The sequence below is a fragment of the Panthera pardus genome, unplaced genomic scaffold (assembly GCF_024362965.1).
Source record: "Panthera pardus isolate Hobbes unplaced genomic scaffold, ASM2436296v1 HiC_scaffold_12, whole genome shotgun sequence".
NCBI lineage: Eukaryota > Metazoa > Chordata > Mammalia > Carnivora > Felidae > Panthera > Panthera pardus.
Genome location: NW_026526677.1, coordinates 81,477,211 through 81,502,646, shown reverse-complemented (window position 1 = coordinate 81,502,646; position 25,436 = coordinate 81,477,211). Strand labels below are relative to the sequence as shown.

Here is a 25,436-nt window from a genome sequence, read left to right as displayed (position 1 = left end):
GTGAATATAATGAAAGAACATTGCGGCAAAAGAATTAAAGATGTAACAGAAAGTGACTGAAACAGTAAACCATGTATCTTAGTTTATATAGGGTAAAAGATAAAGACAGAGGTCCTAATAAAAAAGGAGAAATTAGAAATCATGGATAAAATAATTTTGATGTGGCTGAAGACTGAATAGAATTGCCAGTAACATGTAAAATATTTGTAAAGATGAGAAGTAATATAAAGTGTTATAATTGATTTTATTATTTCAAATGCAGTATAATTCCTTTTCCTGTTTGCATCAGAAAAGTTGAATTGTTTCCCAGCTCCTCTTCCAAATTTGATGCTTATAGTTTAGAACATTTCAGTGTTTGCTTGTCTGAGTTTATTACAATGTATTATCTTTAAGATTTTTATTTTACTGTTTTTTTTATATTTTTTCAGAAAGAGAAAATGTGTGTGTGTATGTGTGTGTGTGTGTGTGTGTGTGTGTGTGTGTTCAAGCACGAGTTGGGGAGGAGCAGAGGGAGAGGGAGATAGAGAATCTTAAGTAGGCTCCACACCCAGCACAGAGCCCAATGTGGGGCTCAGTCTCATGATTATGAGATCATCACCTGAGCTGAAATCAAGTTTTGGACTGAGCCACACAGGTGCCCCTACACAGTATCATCTTTAAAACTTTGTATATTTTGTAAAAAATAGAAATGTTGGATTAAACTTTACATGCGGAAGGGTTTGCTGTGCAGAAAGACTACAAATCTTTTGATCACTCACTCTACATTAACCTCCTATTTAATTTCATTCTGTTTTCATCTGCACAGAAAGTTTTAGTAAAGCATACATTCCTTTAAAATACTGCAAAGGAACTACTTTATTAAAACAAAAGTTATATTAAAATAAAATTTTAAGAACTGGGCGCCTAGTTCAGTTGGTTTTGCATCTGACACTTCACCAACTGAGCGACCAAGGCACCCCAGGAATTCCATTTGGGTGCAGCAATGCTGGAATAACAAACATCGTCAGACAGTCCTTTCTATTAACTCTTTAAACTTTCAATTTTGATAAATATGTAATCATAATAAATATATGTCCTTGTGATAAAATTCCCAGTAATATTTATTCCAAGTAATGCATTGCTAAGAGAAAAGCTAAAGCTACTTAATATGTTTTTTTTTCCTAATTAATTTTACAAAAGGATAAGAAACATCATGCGTTTTCTCTCTAGAACATTTCTAGTTATTATTTTTTTTTCCCTAGTTATTCTTATTTGTAACCCTGTCATTTTGAATCATTTCCTGTTTTGGCTAAGTTAAGGGATTAGATTGAAGTTGATAATAATACTTAAAGTAGGTCATGGTAAAATAAATCATAATTCCTTAATATGCTAAACTCAATCCACAAACATACAATAATTAAATGTCATTGCAGGAAAAAAATAGCATTTAGAACATTTGAATAGATAGCCTGATTTTCTGTGTCTAATGATCTTATAATAACATTCTCAGAGTGACTGCCCTCTCAGATCTTCATGGGGAAAATATCTCAAAATAAAGTTGTATCTCTTGCTCTCCTGCATCTTCCCAAGTTCTTGAAACACTGTTTCAAGTTGAATTGAGTATATGGTTAGATACATTAGCATATAAGATATTGAAGTATATAGTTCACGTGTTCATGGTTAACCTTATGAGTTCTATCAACAATAAAGGAGGAAAGGAAAATCTCCGCTTTCCTGTGAATCTTTTCATCAATAAGTTAGACATACAATAACATTTATGCTAGTAGCCACCAGAGTTTTATGTAAAGCTAGTGTCTATATGCTGCTATACAGTGGAAAGTATAATAGGTAAATGGTAACAAGATGAGGATTCTAGACCTAGCCTTGTGATTTTATGGGAAACTCTTGGCAGTTATTTAATTTATAGTTAGGCCTTAATTTGCCAAGATTGTATTTGAGAAGTGTGGCTTTTCTGGTCCTTCATTCATCTATGATTCTTGAACCATAAAATCTAGATAGCTATTATTAACTGTGCTTTTACTTTGTTCTCAACTTTTCTTTTAGTATCTCATTTAAATTTCACAGAAGCCTAAGATGTATGTTTTATTTTGTCTATTTCACGGGTAAGTAAGCTGACAGAAAGGAGGACACTTATACACAGGAATGCATGCATTCACATGTTATTGGGAATGCAAACTGCAGAGTGGTCCAAATGCAGAGTGGTGCAGACACTCTGGAAAATAGTATGGAGATTCCTCAAAAAGTTAAAAACAAAACTACCCTACAATCTAGCAATTGCACTACTAGGTATTTACCAGAAAGATACAAAAATACTGATTTGAAGGGATACATGCACCCTAATATTTATAGCAACACTATCAACAATACAACAATAGCCAAATTATGGAAAGAGCCCAAGTGTCCATCGAATGATGAATGGATAAAGAAGAAGCAGTATATATATATATATATATATATATATATATACACACACACAATGGAATAATAGCCATAAAAAATATGAAGTCTTGCTGTTTGCAACTATGTGGATGGAGCTAGAGAGTATTATGCTAAGTGAAATAAGTCAGTCAGAGAAAGACAAATACCATATGAATTCACTCATGTGGAATTTAAGAAACAAAAGAAATGAACACAAAGGGGCAAAAAGAGAGCAGCAAGCCACAAGAGAGTGTCTTAACTATAGAGAACAAACAGGGTTGCTGAATGGGGGAATGGGTTAAATGGGTGATGGGTATTAAGGAGGGCACTTGTTGCAATGAGCACTGAGTGTTATATGTAAGTCATGAATCACTAAACTTTACACCTGAAACTAATACTACACTGTATGTTAAGTAACTGGAATTTAAATAAAAGCTTGAATCTACAGAAAAAAAAAATTAAGCAATCCTCTATCTGAAAAGAATGATAACTCTGAAGTCACTATTCTTATACATGTCAAATATACACATTCATGAATGTTATCTCTTTGGATCCTAGGATATTTATAAAGAAGACATGGACAGAAGTGGACAGACAACGTGATTTACAGAATACATGGCATATTTGTAGTTATTTGTCACAGTAGATTATATGAATCTGTGGCATAATCTCTCAGATGATTAAAACGCCTGCTGGTGACATAATATGCTAATTAGAAGGCTGTGACTTTCACCTACTTTTAGGATAGTAAATTCTGTTCTTTACTACAGCTACATTCTTTACCATTAGGTGGATAGTGCTAAGTACACCAATCATGAAAATATATATTACTGATTATATGATTGGTTACAATGGTACAAATTAATTCTATTACTCCCTACCCTCACCTGTACTATGAGTTCAAAGCAAAGCACAAAACAATTAGTGAGGGTTTATACTTATTCAATTTATATTTATGTAATACAATGTTTTGAATGAATTTCTATTCAATTAAAGGGCAAAACAAGTCTTAATACTTGATTTTTTAAAATAGGAGACATATACAGATATTGAACCATGAATTAACAGAAAATATTAGTCATTATTTAGTTTTAAAAAAGAGTGAAATGGCTATGAATGTTTATCCCCAATCTTTACATGTTTAAAATTTACATTATTTATTAGAATATTTTTTAATTAAAAATACTCACAAAAGCATTGATGCACAAAGAACCAATGAATCATATAAGAGGTAGATTATTCCACAGTCTACCTCGGTTATGGAGAAACAGAGTGTCACACTTGCCTTTCAGTGTCTTTTTTATTGAGTTGTATTGATATCTGTATTCCAGTTGCATTTTTTTTAAATTTTTTTTTAATGTTTATTTATTTTTGAGACAGAGACAGACAGAGCATGAACAGGGGAGGGTCAGAGAGAGAAGGAGGCACAGAATCTGAAACAGGCTCCAGGCTCCGAGCTGTTAGCACAGAGCCCGACGCGGGGTTCGAACTCACGGACTGTGAGATCATGACCTGAGCCAAAGTCGGCTGCTTAACTGACTGAGCCACCCAGGCGTCCCTTCAGTTGCATTTGTAAAAATAATTGTATTATCTACAGATTCTAAAGTTGCTGAGGTCCTTTCTAAGCAAAGACAATTCCAGCCAATATTGTAATTAAAACAAGAATATGGTGCAAGCTATTTTCTTTGACCATTTTTTCCCTACATTCAGATCATATAGGTCTTACAGCAATAGTTATGAGGCCATTACTACTAGTGATGGAATAGTATTTATCTATTTTGTATATATATATATTTTTTCTAAATATTTGACTCTTGGTATTTACATTTTGCAAAGTTTTTGGCCTCCTGTCATTCTCTAAATTAGCATGTAAAAGTAGATGCTGAAACAATCATATAAAATATATTAAATATTATGAAAGTAAAATGTTGACTTAGTATGTAAAATCAACTCTAGGAAACAGTCTTTAAACTCATGGGGGAAAAAAAAGAAAGATTTTGACCTGAATGCATATTTGGGAATGATAAAACTGACAAAAACAATCCCAAGATTTCATATATATGGAAATATTGTAGTAGATTCAGAGTTTCTTTGGACTGTTAAGCCACATGGCAATATATATTATTAGCAGAAAGGCAGAGATTGAGTTTTCTACAATTCATCTTTAGTTAAAACTATGAAAAGCTAAATGGTATCAGGGAGAATGGAGTTTGTAGAATGCTAGCATCTTGGTTTAGGAAAAGCTTCAGAAAAGGACTGTGTCTTGGTTGGTAATTCAGAAAGAAGCAGAACATCGGATCATAGGCAATTGTGTTATAAAATAAACAATGCTTCACAAAAATTCCAGAGAGCTAGGGTGAAAGAATTAACATGTTACTGATAGGTCTTTAAATATTGAGTCTCTTAGTGAAACCTAATAGTAATTTTATGTAGTAGGTATTGTTATTTCCACTTTATAGATTTTGAAAATGAGATTCGAAGAGAGTAAGTCATCTGATATCATATAGCTGGTAAATTATTGAGTTAATATTTGAAATTAAGTATCTCAAACTACCAAACCTTTGTTCTTGTCCTGTCTCTTGGCACTGAAAATACATCTTATTCAACTTTAAAATACTTATAGGTCTCTGTGAATTTAATCTGGCAAATTTTTCTTCTTCTTCTTCTTCTTCTTCTTCTTCTTCTTCTTCTTCTTCTTCTTCTTCTTTGAGAATTGTAGGTTAAATTTGACAATTACCTTTGTTCTACCTCCCCTGCTTTAAATTCTCTCTGAGGAAACATTCTATTACTTTTCTATTGCCAGAGTTTGGCCATAATTTTTTTCTAATAAATACAAGTAAAACATACTATATTCCACATGGGGATTGCTTTATTTCTACCTTCTTGCTTTGATAAAGATGATTAAGGTAGCTTTACATTTGACTTTTCACTTACTTGTTACTAACTAAAAATGATTCAGTGGGAGACAGCTAAAAATTGACAAAATATATGGGAAAAAAGTGAATCTCAAAATATTGGATATCAGGCTGTGAAGGACAATGATCCGTGAAATATGCCAAATAAGCACACAGAGCATATAATTCACTGCCTTAATTTGCTACCTGGATAAATTTTCCAAGCAACAGGAATGGGAGGGAAGACTCAGCCTGGCTGCCTTCCTGAGCTGAGGACACAGATTTGGAAGTCTGGAGAAGCTAAGGCAGCTAGAATTCACAGTATTGAAAGAGGAGAGCTGCACTCAGAGAGAATGCTAGGAATGCACAGAAGACTTTCTTTGAGTATTCAGTTCAGTACTCATCAGCATGTGCATATGAAAAAACAACTTCAAGATGGAAAAGGATATCCTGAAAGGATTGGAAGAAGCAGTATTCAGAATCTGCCCAGGCAAGGAATAGTTCCTATTCTGACAGCCAGAGTGGAAAATTTCATAATTTAGGACTCATTTGCTAGAGTACTACAAAGTCTTGCCTCAGTAATGAGGGAAAAAATAACCCTAAATGAAATGCTGCAGAGGTCTTTTTAAAAACAGCATAAAAAAATAGACCTGAATGGATCAGACTGTTTCCAAGTTACTTAACCACATCTCAGAACAAAGGTCAAGAATATAAAAATACACAACATCCAATAATGTAAAATTCAAATATCTGGCACCAATAAAAAAAATTCTGGGTATGCAAAGAATCAAAAATTATAACTCATGTTGAGAACCAAATTAATTAACTGAAATGGCCACAAAAAGGATACCTATGATAGAATTACTAGACCAGAACGCATAAGCAGTTACTTCAATTAAGTTATATATGTTCAAGAACCTAGAGGAAATATTTAACATGTTATTTAGGGAAAAATAAAAACTATGTGTATACAAAATTTGAAATGTTCATAGAAGTCATTTTGGTAATAGATGAAACTTGGAAGCAACCAAAATGTTCATCAAGAGATGAATACATGAACACAATATGATAGAGCCATAATATGGAATACCACTCAGCAATATAAAGGAATCAACTATTGACATGCTCAACAACTTGTATGAATCTCACAATAATTGTTGTAAGTGAAAAATATCAGACAAAAAAGTGTATATTATGTGATTATGGTTAAATAGGACTTTAGAAAATGCAAACTAATTGGGGTGCCTCAGTGGCTCCATTAAGCAGCCAACTTCAGCTCAGGTCTCACGGTCTGTGAGTTCAAGCCAGGTCAGGCTCTGTGCTGACAGCTCAGAGCCTGGAACCTGCGTCTGATTCTGTGTCTCCCTCTCTCTCTGCCCCTCCCCTGCTTGCTCTCGGTCTCTCTGTCTCAAAAATAATAAACATTAAAAAAAATTTAAAAAAATGCAAACTAATATATAGCAACAGAATTGAGGTCAGATAAGTGGTTTCCTCAGGTTGGCAATGCATAGCTAAGAAGAAGGGAAATACGATAAATGTACATGCAGAAATGATCATGGGTACTAGATATGGTCACTATGTGGCTATGTGAAAGTTTCATGGATGTATATATATGTGAAAATGTATCACTTTGCATAGTTTAAACATTTTGTCACATGCCAATTAGATCTTAATCAAGCTTTAAAGAAGCAGTCTAAATTTTTTTAAACATTTATTTATTTTTTGAGAGACAGAGTATGAGCAGGGGAGGGACAGAGAGAGAGGGAGTCACAGAATCTGAAACAGGCTCCAGGCTCCAGGCTCCAAGCTGTCAGCACAGAACTCAACATGGGGCTCAAAGTCATGAACTGTGAGATCATGAGCTGAGCTGAAGTCCGACGCCTAACTGACTGAAACACCCAGGTGCCACAAGAAGCAGTCTAAAGAAATACTTGAGTAGTACATTTAATTTACCTAATTGGATTTTTGACTTCATAGATTTTATTGTCTGTACACATTTAAATCATTGAAAATGTATTAGAATATGCATTCTTAAATATGCTTCAAGTAAAAAAAAATTCTTGTTGAAAAAAATAAAGAATATGTGTTCCTTCTATTATAGTCCTTTAATTCCAAAAATGAAAACAAAATAAGAAACTAATGGGGGTAGTCATTTTATGTATAATTTCTTTAGATATAACTCTTTATGTTTTTTTCTATTTTCTGCTATTTATGACTTATAGTCAACAAAATCCAGAGACTGAAGAAATGATTAAGGCAATGGGCAGAAGGATATTTTTGGACTAGACTCCTTTGTATTTTAATCCCCAATTTTAAAAGGTGTGTATGTTGACTCTCACAGATAACATGGCTGGAAGTAACTGAGACTGTTGGTGCTAGAATAACTTTTGTTGATTTAAAAAAATAAAAATGTGCAGTCAACAATCATCTTTCTAATAGATTTTGAATGCTATAGGGGAAACATTTTTTTATTAACTCAGATTTTAACAATAATACTGCATATAAATGGAGGAAGAACATGTCATCACTCAGGTTCTGACTGACTTGATCACTATGTTAGGGTTGAACATATGCCACTTTAATCTTAATTACTCTAATTCATCATATCCAAGATACCTCCAATTGTAAGATACACCATTATTTTAAGAATTGCTAAGAAAGAAAACATTGCTGATTAACTATGACATACCATCAATTGTAATATACATCTGGATTTCATAGATTTTTTTTAAATGTGTGCTTTGGGGTGTATTATATTTATACTTTCTCTCAATAGAGTGTGGCTGAGTGTAATGGCATTACATGAAGGTGGAAATTAGAAGATATTCCTTCCCTTTGTGTCTGTGTAAGAAACACTGATATGTGCTCTTCTTTCAGAAATGTTGAAAGGGCTACATTTCTCTGTAGGGATGTATAAAACAAATGACCTGATTCATAATATGCCTTCCTTTGAGAAAATGGCCATAAATAAGACATTAATAAAGTTGTGACCAAATTGATTCAATCCCCAAAAGTAAAGAAAATAAGGGAACATAAATGACCCAAAGTACTTATCATTTGCCTTTTGTCCTATAATAGCAGCTGACACATGTCCCCACTGAGTATCATTTTTGTAGCTATTGGATATCAGCTAAAATTATTCTTCAGAATAAAAAATATTATTATAAATGCTTGACATGAAACTATTCTGCACCATATAACTACCAACAAAAACAATGACAGGAACAGAAGGTAGGTGTTGCTATATTGCATTGCAAATAAAAAAAAAAAGAAGAAAAAAACAGGACGACAGATGTTTAGTTTATGTCTTAACATTTTCTGCCTTGAGAAATCCTTTATGTGGTTTTAATACTTCATTCACTTACATACACATACATGCACACACTTAACATGTTTCATATGTACAAATAATACATTAAACCTAATTGCACCAAATGCTAAAATATACACATGATTCCACCACTGAAAATCAACCATACAGCTATGAACAATTAATGCAAAAAGTATGAAATCAATAAAGAATGAAACTTTACTTCCCTGTCATATGAAATAGAAAATACTTAGATAGAATGAAGTATCATAAAATGATTTGTCTAAGGCAACAATGCATGAGCTATAAGACAATTCAGGACCACTTTGATTATACATTGTGCATACAGATACATTTCATTTAATTGCATATTTAAAAAATACTATTAGATTCACAACATAGAAATGAAGAATATGAAATTGCAGTGTTTTAACTTCACAGTAAATTGTTTTCCAATAAATATTATTGCAGAGATAAATGAAAACTAGCTAATGCTACCTTTAAGTAAAGGCATAGGAGATGGTTTTGAGATGGTTCAATTAACAACTTTTCCCTATGACCTCACCCTCCATCTGTCTTATCTCAATGACACCCATTTCCAAGTTTTAGAAGGCCCTGAGTGGGATATTCCAAAGACCAAGATGGAATTATGTCTCTGATTCCTCATTTGTTAAGAACATTAATGTGAACGAATGAACTTTAAATGAACTTTTGTGTCTTGGTGCTGTGGGAATCAAAATATAAGGAAAAGTTTTTTTCCTATATCAAATATCAAGCAAAGACTAAAGACAGAGGTATGATGCATCCTCCAAATGCCAACAAAAATTATGAATTGAGAAGAAAAAGACATACTAGAATTGATGAGATTATGTATTCACAGAAATATTTCAGACACCACAGCATTGAATATAATTGCTGGATATGTGACTACTGAGGCTAAGGTGTTTCCCTAAAAACTTGAAAGAAGCCACCAATTTAAATATGTAATTAATAAAATAAAAATTGTGCTTTTGGAAATTGTTATATATAGTCATGAGGTTGTTTAAAATAATAGATTTTGTATTATAAAAGTTTTGTATTTTCAACTGACAAAGTATATTGGAAACATGGAGAATAATAATTATAGTAATAATAAAATTACTTTCTTCCTAACATTACCCTGACAAGTGCCATAAATACAGTAATATTTTGAGAGGAAAAGGCTAATCCATCAATTTATAGTGACTTTAGAGTTACAGTGCATGGGGGATTCCACCCTCATTGTTCTAACTTTGCTTTGAGTCCATCAGCTTTCTGATTGGTCATATTTCTACTGAGCCCATTATTTATTTCTACAGAAAACCAGTCCTGGTTATTAGCAAATTATCACAGTTTCTTTTCTGATTCATCAGAGTGACTTTGGTAGGAAAATTCAATCTTGCTAGAACTCATGTTTCAACTGCAGAAAATGTGTTTCTGAAATGTGGACATAGGAGTATACATGACTGCATGAAACTGCACCAAGGTGAAACCATCCTCTGCGTGCAGCCTAATAGGGACTCTCAACTTCTGGCTTTATAATCTATATGCCTGGGCATATGTGGTCTCAGACTTAGAATTCCTTAATATGTTATTTTATTTCTGCTTCCTTGTGAGCATATACACATAACTATTATGATGATAATGATTTAATTCAGTAAATGAATGTTCGCTTTGTCCCAACTAAGTGAGCATGAATTTAAGACACAGTGATTACACAGATGATGTTGAAAAGGAAGAAAGAGTGAAATAAAATTTAAGACTCTATGCTTTGAGTAACTACCTCAGGGGTTACCTCCAGTGTCAGTGAAAACTACTTATGTAGGCAGATGAGGTCTGGGTATGATAGCTGTATGTGAATTGGAGTTCTAGGAACCCAGTCTGGACCTACAGGCTGTGGAACAAGGGACTGAAAAACCTCAAGTGGGAAAATTAAGAGTCGAAGTTGGAATCAACAACCAAATTAAAAGTCCAAAAGAAGTATTAGGCTTAATGGGATAGGAAGTTATGTGAAAACCAGGAGTAAATCCCTGCGACCTGTAAAAACAGAAATGATAAAGTGCCCATTGCAGAGCTTGATATAAAGCAGCACTTGGAGTAATTCCCCAAACTGGTAGAACATCAGTATGGTGAATTTTTTGAAGGCTGTCTCTAATCTACTTCGTAGCAGAAATAAGAGAGCCAAATTGTCTTAATAATAATGGACTTTATGGTTTTGGCATATAGAATAGGAAGGAAGAAATGGAACTGAGGGATTTTTAAGTGGCTGAGAGATTGGGACAGAAGGTTTGAGGGAAGACAATGATGATGCTTGATGGGAGACACTTGGATAATAAAGTTAGGGACAGGGAAGTATCAAGGAAGGAATATCATATGAGCAAATCTTACATGATCATGATATTGACAGATATTGAAATGAAAAGTGCAAAATGTAAAAACATAATACTAATGTTATGCATATTACCAATGCTTGTATCTAAATTTCCAACTTAGCATCAAATCATTCTGAGTATTGCATATGAAAACATCTTAAAATTCTAAATTAATCTTTATCCACTGGACAAATTTTGATGCTGCCTTTGGTCAAACAATACCAATAAGGCAAGAAAAAACTTACACTAGATAGGCTTAGTTCATAGTACAATGAATCGGTAAGACCCTTACCACTTTTTAGAAATGTACTATGATAGCTTTAAAAAGTAAGTATTCCTATCAAACATATCAGCCAGAATATCTCAAATAAAGAGACTATAGCACTTTTGCTCTGACATACATCCACTTTAAAAGTGGTATTATGGGTATTAAAATTACTATTAGAAGAGATAATCATTGGGCACAAAATTTAAATTTCTAGAACATTCAATGGGAATTTGGGGTAATCAATTACATAAAACATATAGAAATATACACTGGAAGAATTCAAAATAAGGAAACTGAAGCAGGAGAATAAAGAATTTTCCTAAATTTACTGCTGTTTTTAATCCATTGAGCAAACATGTCAGAGATGTGGTTAGAATTGAAGGGAGATATGGAAACCATCCAGTAGGAGGTAGAGGTCAGTTTTAAGTATGCTGAGATTTTGGACAACTTTTTGGTTAAGATTTCTTTTACTTTTGCTCCACTAAATGCTCACTCAGATATCAATATTACGTATCTGGTGAGTTTTTTGGGGCATAGTTTCCAAAGGAGTTGGAAACCTTTGATGGATATATTGATTCTTTATAATCTCTTTATGAATATTAATAGCTTACCAGTTTTTCATCTCACAGTCAACATCCAGTAGAAAAGGTTATTCTATGAAAACTCCAGGAACATTCACTCAAAATAAAGCTGTTAGATGACCCTTCACTAAACCAAGTAAAAATATGTAATTTTGGGATAATCTTCTTCTTTATACCCTTGGCGGCTTGTCCTTCATACTAATATTCCCAATTCTTGATCATTGAGATACGTAAGTGCATTCAGAAAAATATTTGCTACAGTAAAGTGGTAATTACCCTCAGTGACTGAAAATCAGTATGTTAAATTGAGAACGGCATTTAGTTTTAGAGCCCGGTTCTGCCTTCTATAGCTTGCTAGCTGTGAGGCTTTGCACAAATATGTGGTTTTTCTGCTGAGGCAAATTAACTAGGTCTACGGTTTCCCTAGAAAAGCTAGAAATATGATGCCAGCTAACAGTGACTCCAAAAATGAATAATTATGCAAATTACTGGCTCTGTTTGCTTAGAAATAGTTGACATTTTTGAATGCAAAATACATAAATAACCAAAACACATAGTTGGCACTATTGAAAGATGTTGAAAATATAAAGAGCACCAAGTGAAGAAGCATAAACTATTAGCCTGGCCAGCAAGTCCACAAGTGTTGGTCTATCTCTTTCCTGTGAAGTCTCAGTTTCTCATCTACAAATTGATATTGGGCTGTATGATATTTAAGATTGTTTCAGCACATAACTCCTTTGGGTACCACCTGAAATGAGGATGCATCCTTGGTCTCAATAATAAAGAAGCAACCAATAGCTCAGAAAGGTAATTTTCTTCACTCCATAATTTACCACTGTCCTATGATAGGTAAACATTTATTAATTCCTAGACACAATGACTAACTCCCATCCCTAGATCTTCTGTCAATCTAATGATTAAGTAATTTGAATTTGGTTTGATAGACGAATACTATCAATTCTAATTTTTTTAAATTCCTATAGCCCCTAGTGACCGGCAGTTCCAAATAAGCAGTATTAATAAATTATCAATCTGTAACTAAAGAGTAGGCTCCTTCAGGAACATTTGCCAGTTGTCGACCATGGGAAGTCTCAGGGGAATATTTGTCATTCTCACAGTTACAACGGGACACAAGAGCAGACATTTGAGACAAATTGGCTAAGGACTAAGAAAAGTAAAACATAAACTATAGCAAAAATGACTTTATGAATTGATAACTGGCACTTTCGTATTTGCAATAAACATATAAAAAGAGAAAAAAATACTTAACCTTCTGGTTTCTTAATAGACATTTGATGGAGTAACAAAAGATGGTTTGTAAATGCTATCTGAAAGAGAGATAATCAGGAACTAAGAAAGGCAGGAAATTGAATGTGTTCTTCCCTCCCACCTCACTGCCAGGTTTCAGATGATCCTGGAAAGGTCATCCACATAATTATTACAGTAACTGGTTCAAGGCCTTTTAAGCACAGCTGATCTGATTGTGTGTTAATGGCTGCAAAAGCAAGATAAGAAACATGTAAAGTTAAAAAAAGAAAGAAAGAAAGAAAAGATCTCCCTGTAACACTATTAGCTTGTAGAATTGTCATAGCAGATAAACTGATGTTGCTTTGTGGCATATGGCTTTTTTATTACAGAATAACCCCAAGTTTGCCCTTGTGCATGGGGTCATTTAAGCATCAATGACCAAATTTTACTTCTTTCTTGTTGGTAGCTATGTGACATATCTAGTGATCTTTTTGGGGTCTGCAAAAGGTCACATGATGAAATGAAATCTGTCAGAAAACTGTAGCTAATGTAATATGGTCAGAATTTTCAGGGCCAAGACACATGAAAGGCATCTGGAGACTTCTGTCTGACCAAACCAAGGCAGTAACATACTTCCTGTTATGAAAGATTGGCCACATTTCTCATACCTGAATTAAATTCAATAAATAAGGCCAGCAGCAACTGCATGTAAAAATACTCTAGGGATACAAAACTTTAGCACAGTAAGGAAGACAGATATACACAACTGACCCCATAAGGCACTCTAAACGGTAAAATATGGATGGTGATACAGTTCCAATGGTAAGAGATTGGATTTCAAGTAAAGTAGGCAGGATTCAGCAGAGAAGCTGCATTTGACCTGTTTCAAAGACCAAATAGAATTGTGAGGGCAGGATATTTTAGACTGGCAGAAGTGAGTTACAAGACCACAGAAGTGGAAAAGTATGTATGGATGAGGTATAGGAAGAGGTGTGGTTGATTGAGAGGTAGAGATAAGTTTGAAAATGTAAAGTGGAACTTGTGTCAGTCCACCCTTCTTACTCTGTTTTGTGATATGAGGGCTGATGATAAAAACAAGATGGGAACCTCTGAGCTTTCAGCTTTAAGTAATTCCAGCTCTTCTTGTTTTTCCCCACAACCCTAGAGATGATAGCTGCTTTCTGCAGTTACTAATGCACCATACTTTAAAGTTCCCATTTTACTCTGTGTTGTCTTGTTAACAAGTTATATAGATGAGACTTAAAAACTGAGCACGATCAGTTGAAAATATCACCAACTTCCAATTACATTTGGAGAGGACCATTGAAATGAAGTATGAACTAGGGACCTACGGGATTTCTTACTTGCATTGTCCTTTGATCTCTTATCTCTCATTTCCTTTCAGGAGTATTGTGTTCAGTGTTTAAAGCAGACCTGATAGATACCAAAGACACCCCTTCTCCCCTAACTAATGTCTCTGAGCTGAATGCTGAGTAAGAAAAGGCAACACTCTCCATTTCTACTTCCTGCATAAGCTACTTTAAAATATTATGCAATAATGTAGTTAACAAAAGCAGCTAATTAAGCCTGCCCGGCTCTAGACTCTTAATATTCAGCATGAGTAGGTAGATGAGTGGCCAGCAAAAAAGAATGTTTATTTTAAAATTTTCATTTCCAATCCTGACCCAGACCATTTCTTTCTTTTCAGGAAAAATTCCGTCTAGATTATTGGGAGACAAATGGATATTATATTCTTCCATCAGTGTGGGTAGAGTTTCTACTGCCTCTGCTGATAATCCATTTTTCCCTGTAACAACTTTTTTTTTTTTTTTTGTCACAAACTTCTACATTAGACCCAGTCTGATTCTGCTAGTTTAGTCCCAAACTGTTGGAATTTCAAGCCCTCTCACCTCGATGAAACTGGAGAACAGTGTATGAGCAATCTCTTGATAATAGCATTCCGTATGTCTGCAACAGCCTTTTTATTTCCAAAGTAATTAATCCCCATTCTTTTTTTTTTTTCTTCACTTTTCTGTATTTCTCAGGCCTTTGCATACCTTTGTTCCCCTATGGATGCTTTTTAAGCATTTCCCATTTTTTGGGGGGGGGGGTGGGAAATTCTACCTTTGCAGAATTGACCAGTACTAAACAGAATGTGTCATAGTCACTTCACCCATATTTTCTGTACTCAGTATTGTATAATTCTATTTGTAGAAAGATTTCTACAAGTATAACTCGTTCCCATGTTGCATTCTGCTGCAGTAGCCTACAGAGAAACCATTTGATTTTTCCTAAATTCAGATTTAAATAAGATTTATTTAGAAGACAACTTGCAGCTTTTTGCTCTTGTATTGACTTTGTATTTAACTTCAAATTAGGCAGATTGGTGAACTGGTGTGATGCTATGAAATAGTGAAATTCTATAACCTAAAATATTTTTTCTTCTACTGTTTTTCTTTAAGAATAAAGAAAAATATCAGCTTATATATTTTTAAATGATCTGTGAAACTATGGCTACATTAATTTACATCTTCTAAATTATAAGAACTGAATACCTTTAGAAACAGATTATATAGAAGTAGATGTACTTACTTTTTAAGATGAATAAAAACGTAGTTTGTGAGCAATGGATCAGTATTCTGACATGTTTTCAAAGTTGTTAACAATCAAAGAAATTTCCAGTATGGCTTATGATATTCATGAATGATATCATGGGTCAGAGAAAATTCAAGAGATGGAATCTATCTTTATTGTATTTAAGTCTCAGTTTAAACTGGAACAAAACCGATGGGCAATGTAACTCTAAAGATAAAAATTGACTGTGGGAGGACACCTCAGTCAAAGTGTATACTGTTGCTTATGTAATGACAGACTGAACTGAAAATAGTCCAGCTAAGTCCAGCTAAATGTATGATGATAGAATGAGAATAAGGATGATGGAAATCCTTAGAAATTAGTACAGTACCTGGAACATAGTTATTTCTTAAAACCTCCAGACTTGTACTCAGTTCTAGGTCCTTTCAAGGTACGTTAGCCCATTTGCATTTACCAGATGAGCTATACAAGCACACTTCTTGCTTTTTGGCTCCTTTGCATTAATGAATTAATTATTTTTCCTTGAGAGAGGAGTATCTAGGAAAGTAGTGGATTTAATGAATGACATGATATAAATGGTGATTTCTGGTAGGAAGTCTGAGTTGCTCCAGTAAGGGTGGGAGAAGGTAAAAGTGGGAACAACAAAATTTTGTACTTTTGATCTCCTTGTTTGTCCTTCATGCCATTATTGCATCAAATATCACTCTCTCTGACATATGTATTTCACTATGTCCTTCACACTGGTATTTATTTATTTTCTGATTTATTTTTTAATTATTTTTTAAAAATAGACTTTACTTTTTAAGTGCAGTTTTAGGTTCACAGATAGCATAATTAAGCAGAAAGTACAGTTACAATATACTTCCTGTCCCATATACCCAACAGCCCCCCTCCCATATTATCAAACACTTCATCAAAGTGATACAAGTATTACAATTGATGAAGCTATATTGACAAATTATTATCATGAAAAGATGATAATGTAATTTAGGGTTCACTCTTGGTTTATTCTATAGGTTTTGACAAATACATAATGACGTGTCTCCAACATTATAGTATCACACAGAATAGCTTTATTACTGTAAAAGTTCTCGGTGCTTCATCTAGTCATTTCTCTTTTCCCCTAGCCCTGGAAATATTGATATTTTTACTGCATACATAGTTTTGCCTTTTCCAGAATGTAATATAGTTGGAATCATGCAATAAATAGCCTTTCTAGATTGGCTTCTTTGATAAATCTTCCTCATTTTTAACCTCATTTTATCCCTCAAAGGAAACAACCAAACTTTTCCTAAGAATCAATAGGTAAAGGAAAGATTTTGGGATCACTTTTTTAAAATAGTAAGTATAATTTGGACATGATAACATGCCTTAAAAATAAAATAAAATGAGAAGGAGAAATTGCAGGTCTAAGAGAGATACTGGTGGAGTGAGGTAAGAATAAGCAGGAAAAAGTGAGGACTAAAATATAAGTGTAAATGTAGACATAAATGAGAAAAGATGAGAGGGCAAGAAGTAGAGGTATGAATGTAGGTGGATTTGTTTGGGAGATTAGGAGTTAATCAAAAGATTTTATGCATAAAAGGCTATTTATTGTTTATTTATTATGTGTTACTAATAAAGACTTGAATTGTATTAAGTAGACAGAATCTTTCTGAGTTTATTCATTCCTGCAACAAATATTTCCTGAGTGCTGTTATGTGTCAAGCACTGTGGTAGGCACTAGGAATAAGTAAAGAATGTAGTCATGATTCCTGCTCTCATGGAGTTTAAAACTTATTCCATTTGCCTCCCTTCTCTGTCATCTTCCTCTTCCCCCAGACTTCCTCCTTTGCTTTGTGTACTGCCAACAGCTCCTCTGGGCTTGCAGGTAGGCTTCTGGTTGCCTTTAGCCATGCGAGCCACCAGAGATGGGGAGGCATGAAGAAAAAGAAATAAGGAAATGAATTTCCTGACCCTTTCCTTAGCCATGTTCTTTTAATGTATTTCTTCAGTGTCTATAGTTGCCTTGGGGGCCACAGCCCACTCCATATATCCAGCTCTTTCTGGTTTTGGTGACATTATTATCTCCTCCTCCTTTTTCATTCTGGCTTAGGGGTGGGAATGACTTCTTGGTATCACTAGTCTACAAATGCCTCAGTTTTTTTTTTTTGTTTTGTTTTTTTTTTTTGGTTACCTTAACCTTGCTCATGGATATTGAACATGTGCCTTTAGTAAACTCTTTTGAACCATATGAGTTGTATCCTGTTTCCACTTGGATTTATGCCTGATCCAGTGGGGAAATAATCAGAGAAACTGATATGTAAATAATATAAAATTGTATTAAGGGTTATGATTAATAATACCCCAAATATTTAGATAAAGAATAATGAGTGTGAGTTACATAAAGTAGTAACAGCTTTTCTCTTTAGAGGGTTATATTTAAGTTGAGGCCAAAGGATAAGTGGGAGCTAGCATGGAAAGAACAGGGAAGAGTGTTCCCTATAGAGGGAAAGCAAGTGTAAAGGCCATGAGATAGCAAAGAGCTTGGTATCCTCTATGCCAGAATTTGGTTATAATACCCCATGAGGAACATTTGGTTAAAACACTATGTGGACAGACTTAAAGGGGATATCAGCTTGAGTGGCAAGGTCCTGATCAGTATCTAGTGGTATATAATAAAGTTCTTGGGCAGGCAAAGATCCACCAGAGAATCATGTCCTTGTTAAGGTGGGAAACAGCTCAAGTGGGCTGTGGGAACTAAGCAGATGCTCCGGTATTAATTTGAAATTTCTATGATTATGTTGGGATGCAATAAGGATCTATTCCACATGATTGTGTACTCTAAAAAAATTAGCACCTGGGTGGCTCAGGTCATGATCTCAAGGTTTGTGGGTTTGAGCCACGAATCGAACTCTCTACTGTCAGCATGGAGCCCCACTTTGGATCCTCTGTTCCCTCTCCCCCCGCCCCCCTGCTGCTCATCCTCTCTCTTTTTCTTTGTCTCTCAAAATAGAAAAAAAAAACATTAAAAAAAGTGTTTTAAAATAATTAACACATGTAAAGATGTTATTTTTAGATTTTGTTTACTTTCATCAGTGGTAGGTTAATCTTTAGGTAGAGGTAAACTCTTCATACATGCTTTTTTCATAATTATGACACTTCATAAAAAGGATATCAAGTGAGCAACAGCCTTTCTTGATAGACTGTGTGTCTTTATCTTCCCTTTTGTTTACTTATGTTGGGGAAAATGGGGAGAAGGAGTAACAAAGGAGTGGAAAAGATGAAGAAAATAAAGTATTAAAATAACATAATTTGACTGTTGGATTCCACTTAGAATGAAAGGGATTTTAAGGATCAATTTACTAAACGTATTTTAAGAATTCCAAAAGCAAACACATCTAACTTATTAAATAATCCTGCCGGGGGAAATATCCCAAATTATTTTTTTTTCCTCTATAAATCCATTTCTGTAATTTGTTTTACAATATGACCTTCTTTTGTTTGTAGTTTTAATGCAAATTCTGGCATTTAGGAATTACTTAACTGCAGGAAAAAAAGAGAATTATTTAACTGCAGGATATACTAAAACCTTTGGCATTAAGTCAAAACATATTATTTTTGTATTTATCAGAATCCAGCTGATTACTCAGGACATTTTCAGGCATACTTGACACCTCAGTATGGCAAATAGTGAAAAACAATAATTTTAAGGTTGATTTAATCATGTCCATTTAACCAGTATCTTTAGGTTTGGAAAGCTTCCTCAGATATCAGCCCAAATACCCCCTAGATGAATTTTTAGTTCTTGAAATATATTTCTACTTACAAGCATATTTTGCTTACAAATGGAGTATATAACAATTTATTTTGTTTTCAGTCTATTATGATCATGCTTCTACTCAGATTTAAATAGAATTGCACATGTGTATGTTATTTCAATCAGTTTTAAATTTTAAAAAAGCATGATGTTCACTATGTTCATTCCTTAAACCTCTTCTTACTATGGATTTTTGTATATAAATTTACTATAAATATGAATTTTTCAAATTTACTAATATTTTTTCTCACCCATAAGCTAAACCTACTTTAAGCACATTTATATAGCATGTTTTATCTCCAAGTGCTTTATAGCTATGTTGTGGGAGCTAGCTCACCACAACTGAAGTTAAATGATTAGTAACTCTGATAGAGATGCATTTATGTAAATTATAATTACAGAGTCTAGAAAGGACCCTGAGGTCTTATCACCTTAAAAATACAAAACAACACTCTGTTTAAAATAAATCATAATACTCTAATCAAATATAATCAAAATCTTACTCCTGCCTCTATGCTCAATAGTCATATTATAAACATCATTGACAAGTGATTATATATATTATAGGATTTAAGCCCTGAGAAATAGAATCATTAAGTCTAGCAGTCATTATAGTGTGATATATATCATCTTTCTCATTTGGGGAATGATTGCATATTGTACATATTGACAGCTGGTGCTATCATGTTATCATTCTTTCAGAAAGTACTAATCAATTGGCTCACTGTAACTACTATCTTTATGATTTTTATACTGTTGTCTCATTATATCTTATCAGAGTCTATATCATATGCACAAAAAGCAGATAACACCTTATCTTTTTATCCATGTTTTATTTATATCATTGTTGAATGATATTTAAGAATGACATTGAAAATTTAAGACATATAGGCAAAGAGATGTAAAGCTCTTCTTTTACTTAGAGAAGTTTGCTTTATGTTAAAATAGCAAGACTATATACATTACTATTCATAGAAATCACTAGAAAGATAATTATAATTGGTTACTTCATCAATTAGCATCTTCCTGGTTTTTTTTTTTCTTTTCTTTTCTTTTTTATGAATAGCTACCAAGGAGCTTCTGGGAAAATTAAATCTAGCGAAATAAGTGATCCAAAAATAAGATATATCACACTTTAATAAATAATTGTATCTAATTATGGAAGAATGTGTACTTACTTGCCAAGTGCAAAGCATTCCATCTTAACAGTTGTTCCCTTAGCAGCTGTAACCGTGAAAGGAAAATGGACCTCAATTTTCGGCTCATATTCTCCCATCACACCTGGCAAATAGAGAGCATTCTTTAAGCATAAAATTAATGTCACAATTTCCTTCGAATTCTGGAGATGTTACATTGAAAAGCACCGTGGTTTGGTTGTTAATGTCTGTTTGATGACTGCTAAATTTTTAATGCATTGAAGTAAGAAGTACACTTGGACTCAGTCTGAAGTTGCATGTATATTCAATACCATTTCAAGTAATAATTATTAGAAATGTTAATCAACACTGCTAGTTTAGTTACTGATTATATTCCAGGGGAAATAAATATGAACATTTCCCATGATAAATGATTGTGTTTTTTTTCTAAATAAGTAAAAACTTTCTTTATCATTGTCATAAAAATGAATGCTTATTCATTAAGTCAACATATATTTACTGGAGGACAGCTATGCTAACCACTAACATATACTTATTGAATATTTATCATATGCAAGCATTTTGCTAGGCATTGTGGGGATTATTAAGATAAATCAGCCATGGGCTATGCTCTCCAGCACTCAGCAAGTGTATTCTTAGACAATGACTCAAGTATAGAAGAAGAGCAATATATATAAAATTATTGTAATTCAAGATAGGAAGTGATGAGTGCTATGAACAAGATATCCTTAAACTATTATGTACATTTGAAGCACTATATATATAAGAATAGTTAGGATTTGAATAAGTAGGGAAAAGATAGGACAGAAAGCAAATGAAACTCTAAGAATAAAGACAAAAAGGTGGGAAACTACCAGAAGTAGGAATATCAGCTTTTCTGGAACGTTTGGTATATGAAGAGAAATGATACTGGGCAAATTTGGAAATATAAATGGAGTACAAAAAGTAGAGGGCTTTGATGACCAGAGTAACACATTCAGACTTTAATCTGTAAATAATTTGGACCACTTGGGTTTTGAATAGAGGAGTGGTATTCTGCTGAGATGTATATACTGAAATTGGAGCAGAAACCAGTACATCAATAACATTATTTCAATAATGCAAGATAGAAAGAATAAAGGTCCAAACTTGAATTACAGTGGTAGAGAGAGAGAGAGAGTGAGAGAGAAGAGGCACTAGACAAAAACAACAACAACAACAACAACAACAACAACAACAACAAATAAGTGAGCTTGGCACACATTGAGGGTGGTTGCTGGAGACAAGGGTGTGGACCTCTTCAATAATGACACTAAGGCTTTCAGCTTCGGGGCTGGATGGTGATGTGAATGAAAGGAAGAACACAGCTACAGTGGAAAAGCTGATGACACTCAGTTTAGGAGTACTGAGTTTGATACCTGTAAGATATTCAGAAGAATCTGAGTAGACAACGCAATGAGGGAATGAAGCTCGGAATGAGTTCTGGACAAGTGACAGACATTTAATGTCATCATTTAGAACTGGCAGTTGAAGCTGTGAGATTGGATATGACTTTCACCTAAACAAAGACCTAGCTGAGGACTGGTGAATTCCTGTGCTAGTGCTCTCAAGCAACCGAGGAGCTAATTTCCTCCCCCAAATTTTAGGAGATCCTGTATATAAAGCAGTATAGAGGAGATAGTTATAATTTAGTACAGATGTTTCTCTGAGCAGCTTGTGTGTGTTTGGGGATGTTTGTTTTTATGGGCATGTGTGCACATCTAGGTCCATGTGCATGTATAGATAGTGCTATGTGTAATCCATCTTTGTGTATGTGTGTGAGATGAGAAAGGACAGGAGAGATGAAAACTAGAAAGAGTAAGAAAAGTGATATAAGATATAAAGGCAAAATGTACTGGATGTACAAAGACAGAAAAGGTTACCTTTGGCAAGAAAACTTTTATGTATTTATTATCTATCTATCATCTATCATCAATCATCTATCTATCAATTATTAATTTGATATGGGCCTTGAAGAAAGAATGTGGCCCACTTTAGATGGAAAGTATTCAAATTCACTGAGGACAAGAAGATAATCTTTGCTTTTTCTTTGTTAGTGTTTTGCAAAGTAATCATAGACAAATATCACTGATATTTGCACCAAAAAGATTGGCTTCTGAACATAGCTTTGCTAATGACTTAGACTGTTCCATCTCTGATAGGTCAGTGACTTGGGGGTCTCATTTTTCTAATCCATACTCTGAGAAAACAGAAGAGAATTACCATTGATGTAATGTATTACTCCAATACGCTGATTCCTTTGATTGCTTTCTAGTCCAGTGTTCACTGAACCAAGAGCCTGATTTGTATATAGCAAGTGAATTGAGCGGTTAGTCTTATTTTATCAAAATGAATGTTTAAGCACTTCTCTTTCTCAACACTATTTCCTCTTCTACCTCTTTTCTCAACTATATATGAAATATAAAATTGAAAGGTTTGAATAAGAAGCTTCAAATTACATTATCTAATTTGAGCTGCACTATAAGGTATAACTCTTTCTAATTTTACTCTTATAGTGAAGATATAAGGACAGATGAGAAAGCTCTTCACCTTTCTTGTTCTTTGACAATTGATTACATTCAGCAATTAAGTTTTGTCCTACATTTCATGGGACAATTATGTTAGAGCTGAAGTCCATGTTAGTGTATATAATTTATCTTTTTTTTTTTTTTTTTTTTTTTGATGAGAGAGTTAAGAGTCAAAGAGGTCAGGTAACTGGCTCAAGTTCCTATAGAATGCTGTTGGCAGAATGGCAAAAATAGGAATTTTCTGACCTTAGGTGTTTAACAGCTATTTGCTTGACATCACTCTATTGAGGAATTTCAGTCACAACAGTTCAGGCATAACCACATGTACTATATCAATCATTGACTGTCTGTCATGGATTAATATCCATATCCATATTTTAATTTCAAGTTTTATTATTTCAAGTCATATGTGGTGTAGCTTGTAATTTGTTTTGTTGGGTAGGGTTTGATGTTAAAGGAAAGAGAAGCAGTCCTATAAGACACTTAGTTAAATATCAAAATATTAGGTCTATCTCTTTATTCAAGGTAGTTCCTTTATTTTTATTTTATTTTATTATTTTGTTTCACTTATTTATTTATTTTTTCTCCCTGGAGACACTGGATATGTCTTCATCTCTTTCTCCATACCTTTTCTGGGATAGTAGGCTGCCCTATTAAAATTACATGCCATTAGAAGATGACCCCAAATTACCCTAATTCCTGATAAACAAAGGTCTTCCAGCTGAGACAACACTATTCTCCTTCTATGTCTTCATGGTTGTTTTGGTTTTTTTTTTGACAATTCAAATATAAATTGTATTTTTTTATTTATGATAAATCATCTTTTTTTATAACTTGATTTATTATTTTTTAAAATTTACATCCAAATTAGTTAGCATATGGTGAAACAACGATTTCAGGAGTAGATTCCTTAGTGCCCCTTACCCGTTTAGCCCATCCCTCCTCTCACAACCCCTCCCATAACCCTCAGTTTGTTCTCCATATTTATGAGTCTCTACTGTTTTGTCCCCCTCCCTCCCGGTTTTTATATTATTTTTGTTTCCCTTCCCTTATGATTATCTGTTTTGTCTCTTAAAGTCTTCATATGAGTGAAGTCATATGATTTTTGTCTTTCTCTGACTAATTTCACTTAGCATAATACCCTTCAGTTCCATCCACATGTTGCAAATGACAAGATTTCATTCTTTGTGATTGCCAAGTAATACTCCATTGTGTGTGTATATATATATGTGTGTGTGTGTGTGTGTGTGTATGTATATATATGTATATACATATATATACATATACATATATATATACGTATACGTATATACATATATACGTGTATATATATACATATATATATATGTATATATATACACACCACTTCTTTTTTATCCATTCATCCATCGATGAACATTTGGGCTCTTTCCATACTTTGGCTATAGTTGATAGCACTGCTATAAACATGGGAGTGCATGTGTCCCTTCAAAACAGCACACCTGTATCCCTTGGATAAATGCCCAATAGTGCATTTTTGCACTATTTTTAGTTTTTTGAGGAACCTCCATACTGTTTTCCAGAGTGGCTGCACCAGCTTGCATTACCATTGATTTTCTTGTTTATTCCAATTACTTGCAAAGAGTTAAGGTGCTTTTCCCTAAGTGGAATGTAATTTCAAGTACTGTTTCTTTAAGTGTTTTGCAGACTAGAGAGCCAACAACATCCAAAAAAAATGGAAAACTTACAAAAATTTCATTGTACATGTTTCAACTCTAAGCCTAGTGATAAATAATCTTTGAAGATGTTTCATTTGTAAATATCTTTTTTAACTGTCTTTAGCAATTTGAATATAAATATGTAAGTATTGTGCTGTGTAAGTGACCTGGTAAGGAAATAAAAGCCCAAATAAACAACAACAACAACAACAACAACGCAACACCAGTAAATAATAATGATAATAACAATAATGATAATGACAAATATGAGATGGAATGAAAGGAAAAGACTAAATAGTTCACATTGTGCCTATAGACTTTGTGCTATGTACTCATCTTTTTGGGACATATTGAATATCAACTTGTGATTTGTAGATAAGTGATGTAAATCCCAGCTCCAGCCCTGGCTCTATTGAAACATTGAGGCAATCACAAACCCTCTCTGGGTCAATTTTCTTCTATACAATGCGAATGTTAATATTACGAATGATTTAAAAATCTAGAAGTATGTTAGGGAATATATATTGCACATT

General features: G+C 33.7%; 1 protein-coding gene across 2 annotated transcripts in view; it reads right to left on the bottom strand.

Moving 5' to 3' along the window:
- Nucleotides 1-25,436, bottom strand: part of CNTN5 (contactin 5) — a 1,357,742-nt gene that overhangs the window by 330,942 nt on the left and 1,001,364 nt on the right. For both annotated transcript variants that reach the window (XM_053900236.1, XM_053900234.1), the window contains one exon: nucleotides 20,682-20,784. In XM_053900236.1, coding sequence (XP_053756211.1) covers nucleotides 20,682-20,784 — 103 coding nt within the window. The remainder of the gene's footprint in view (nucleotides 1-20,681; nucleotides 20,785-25,436) is intronic.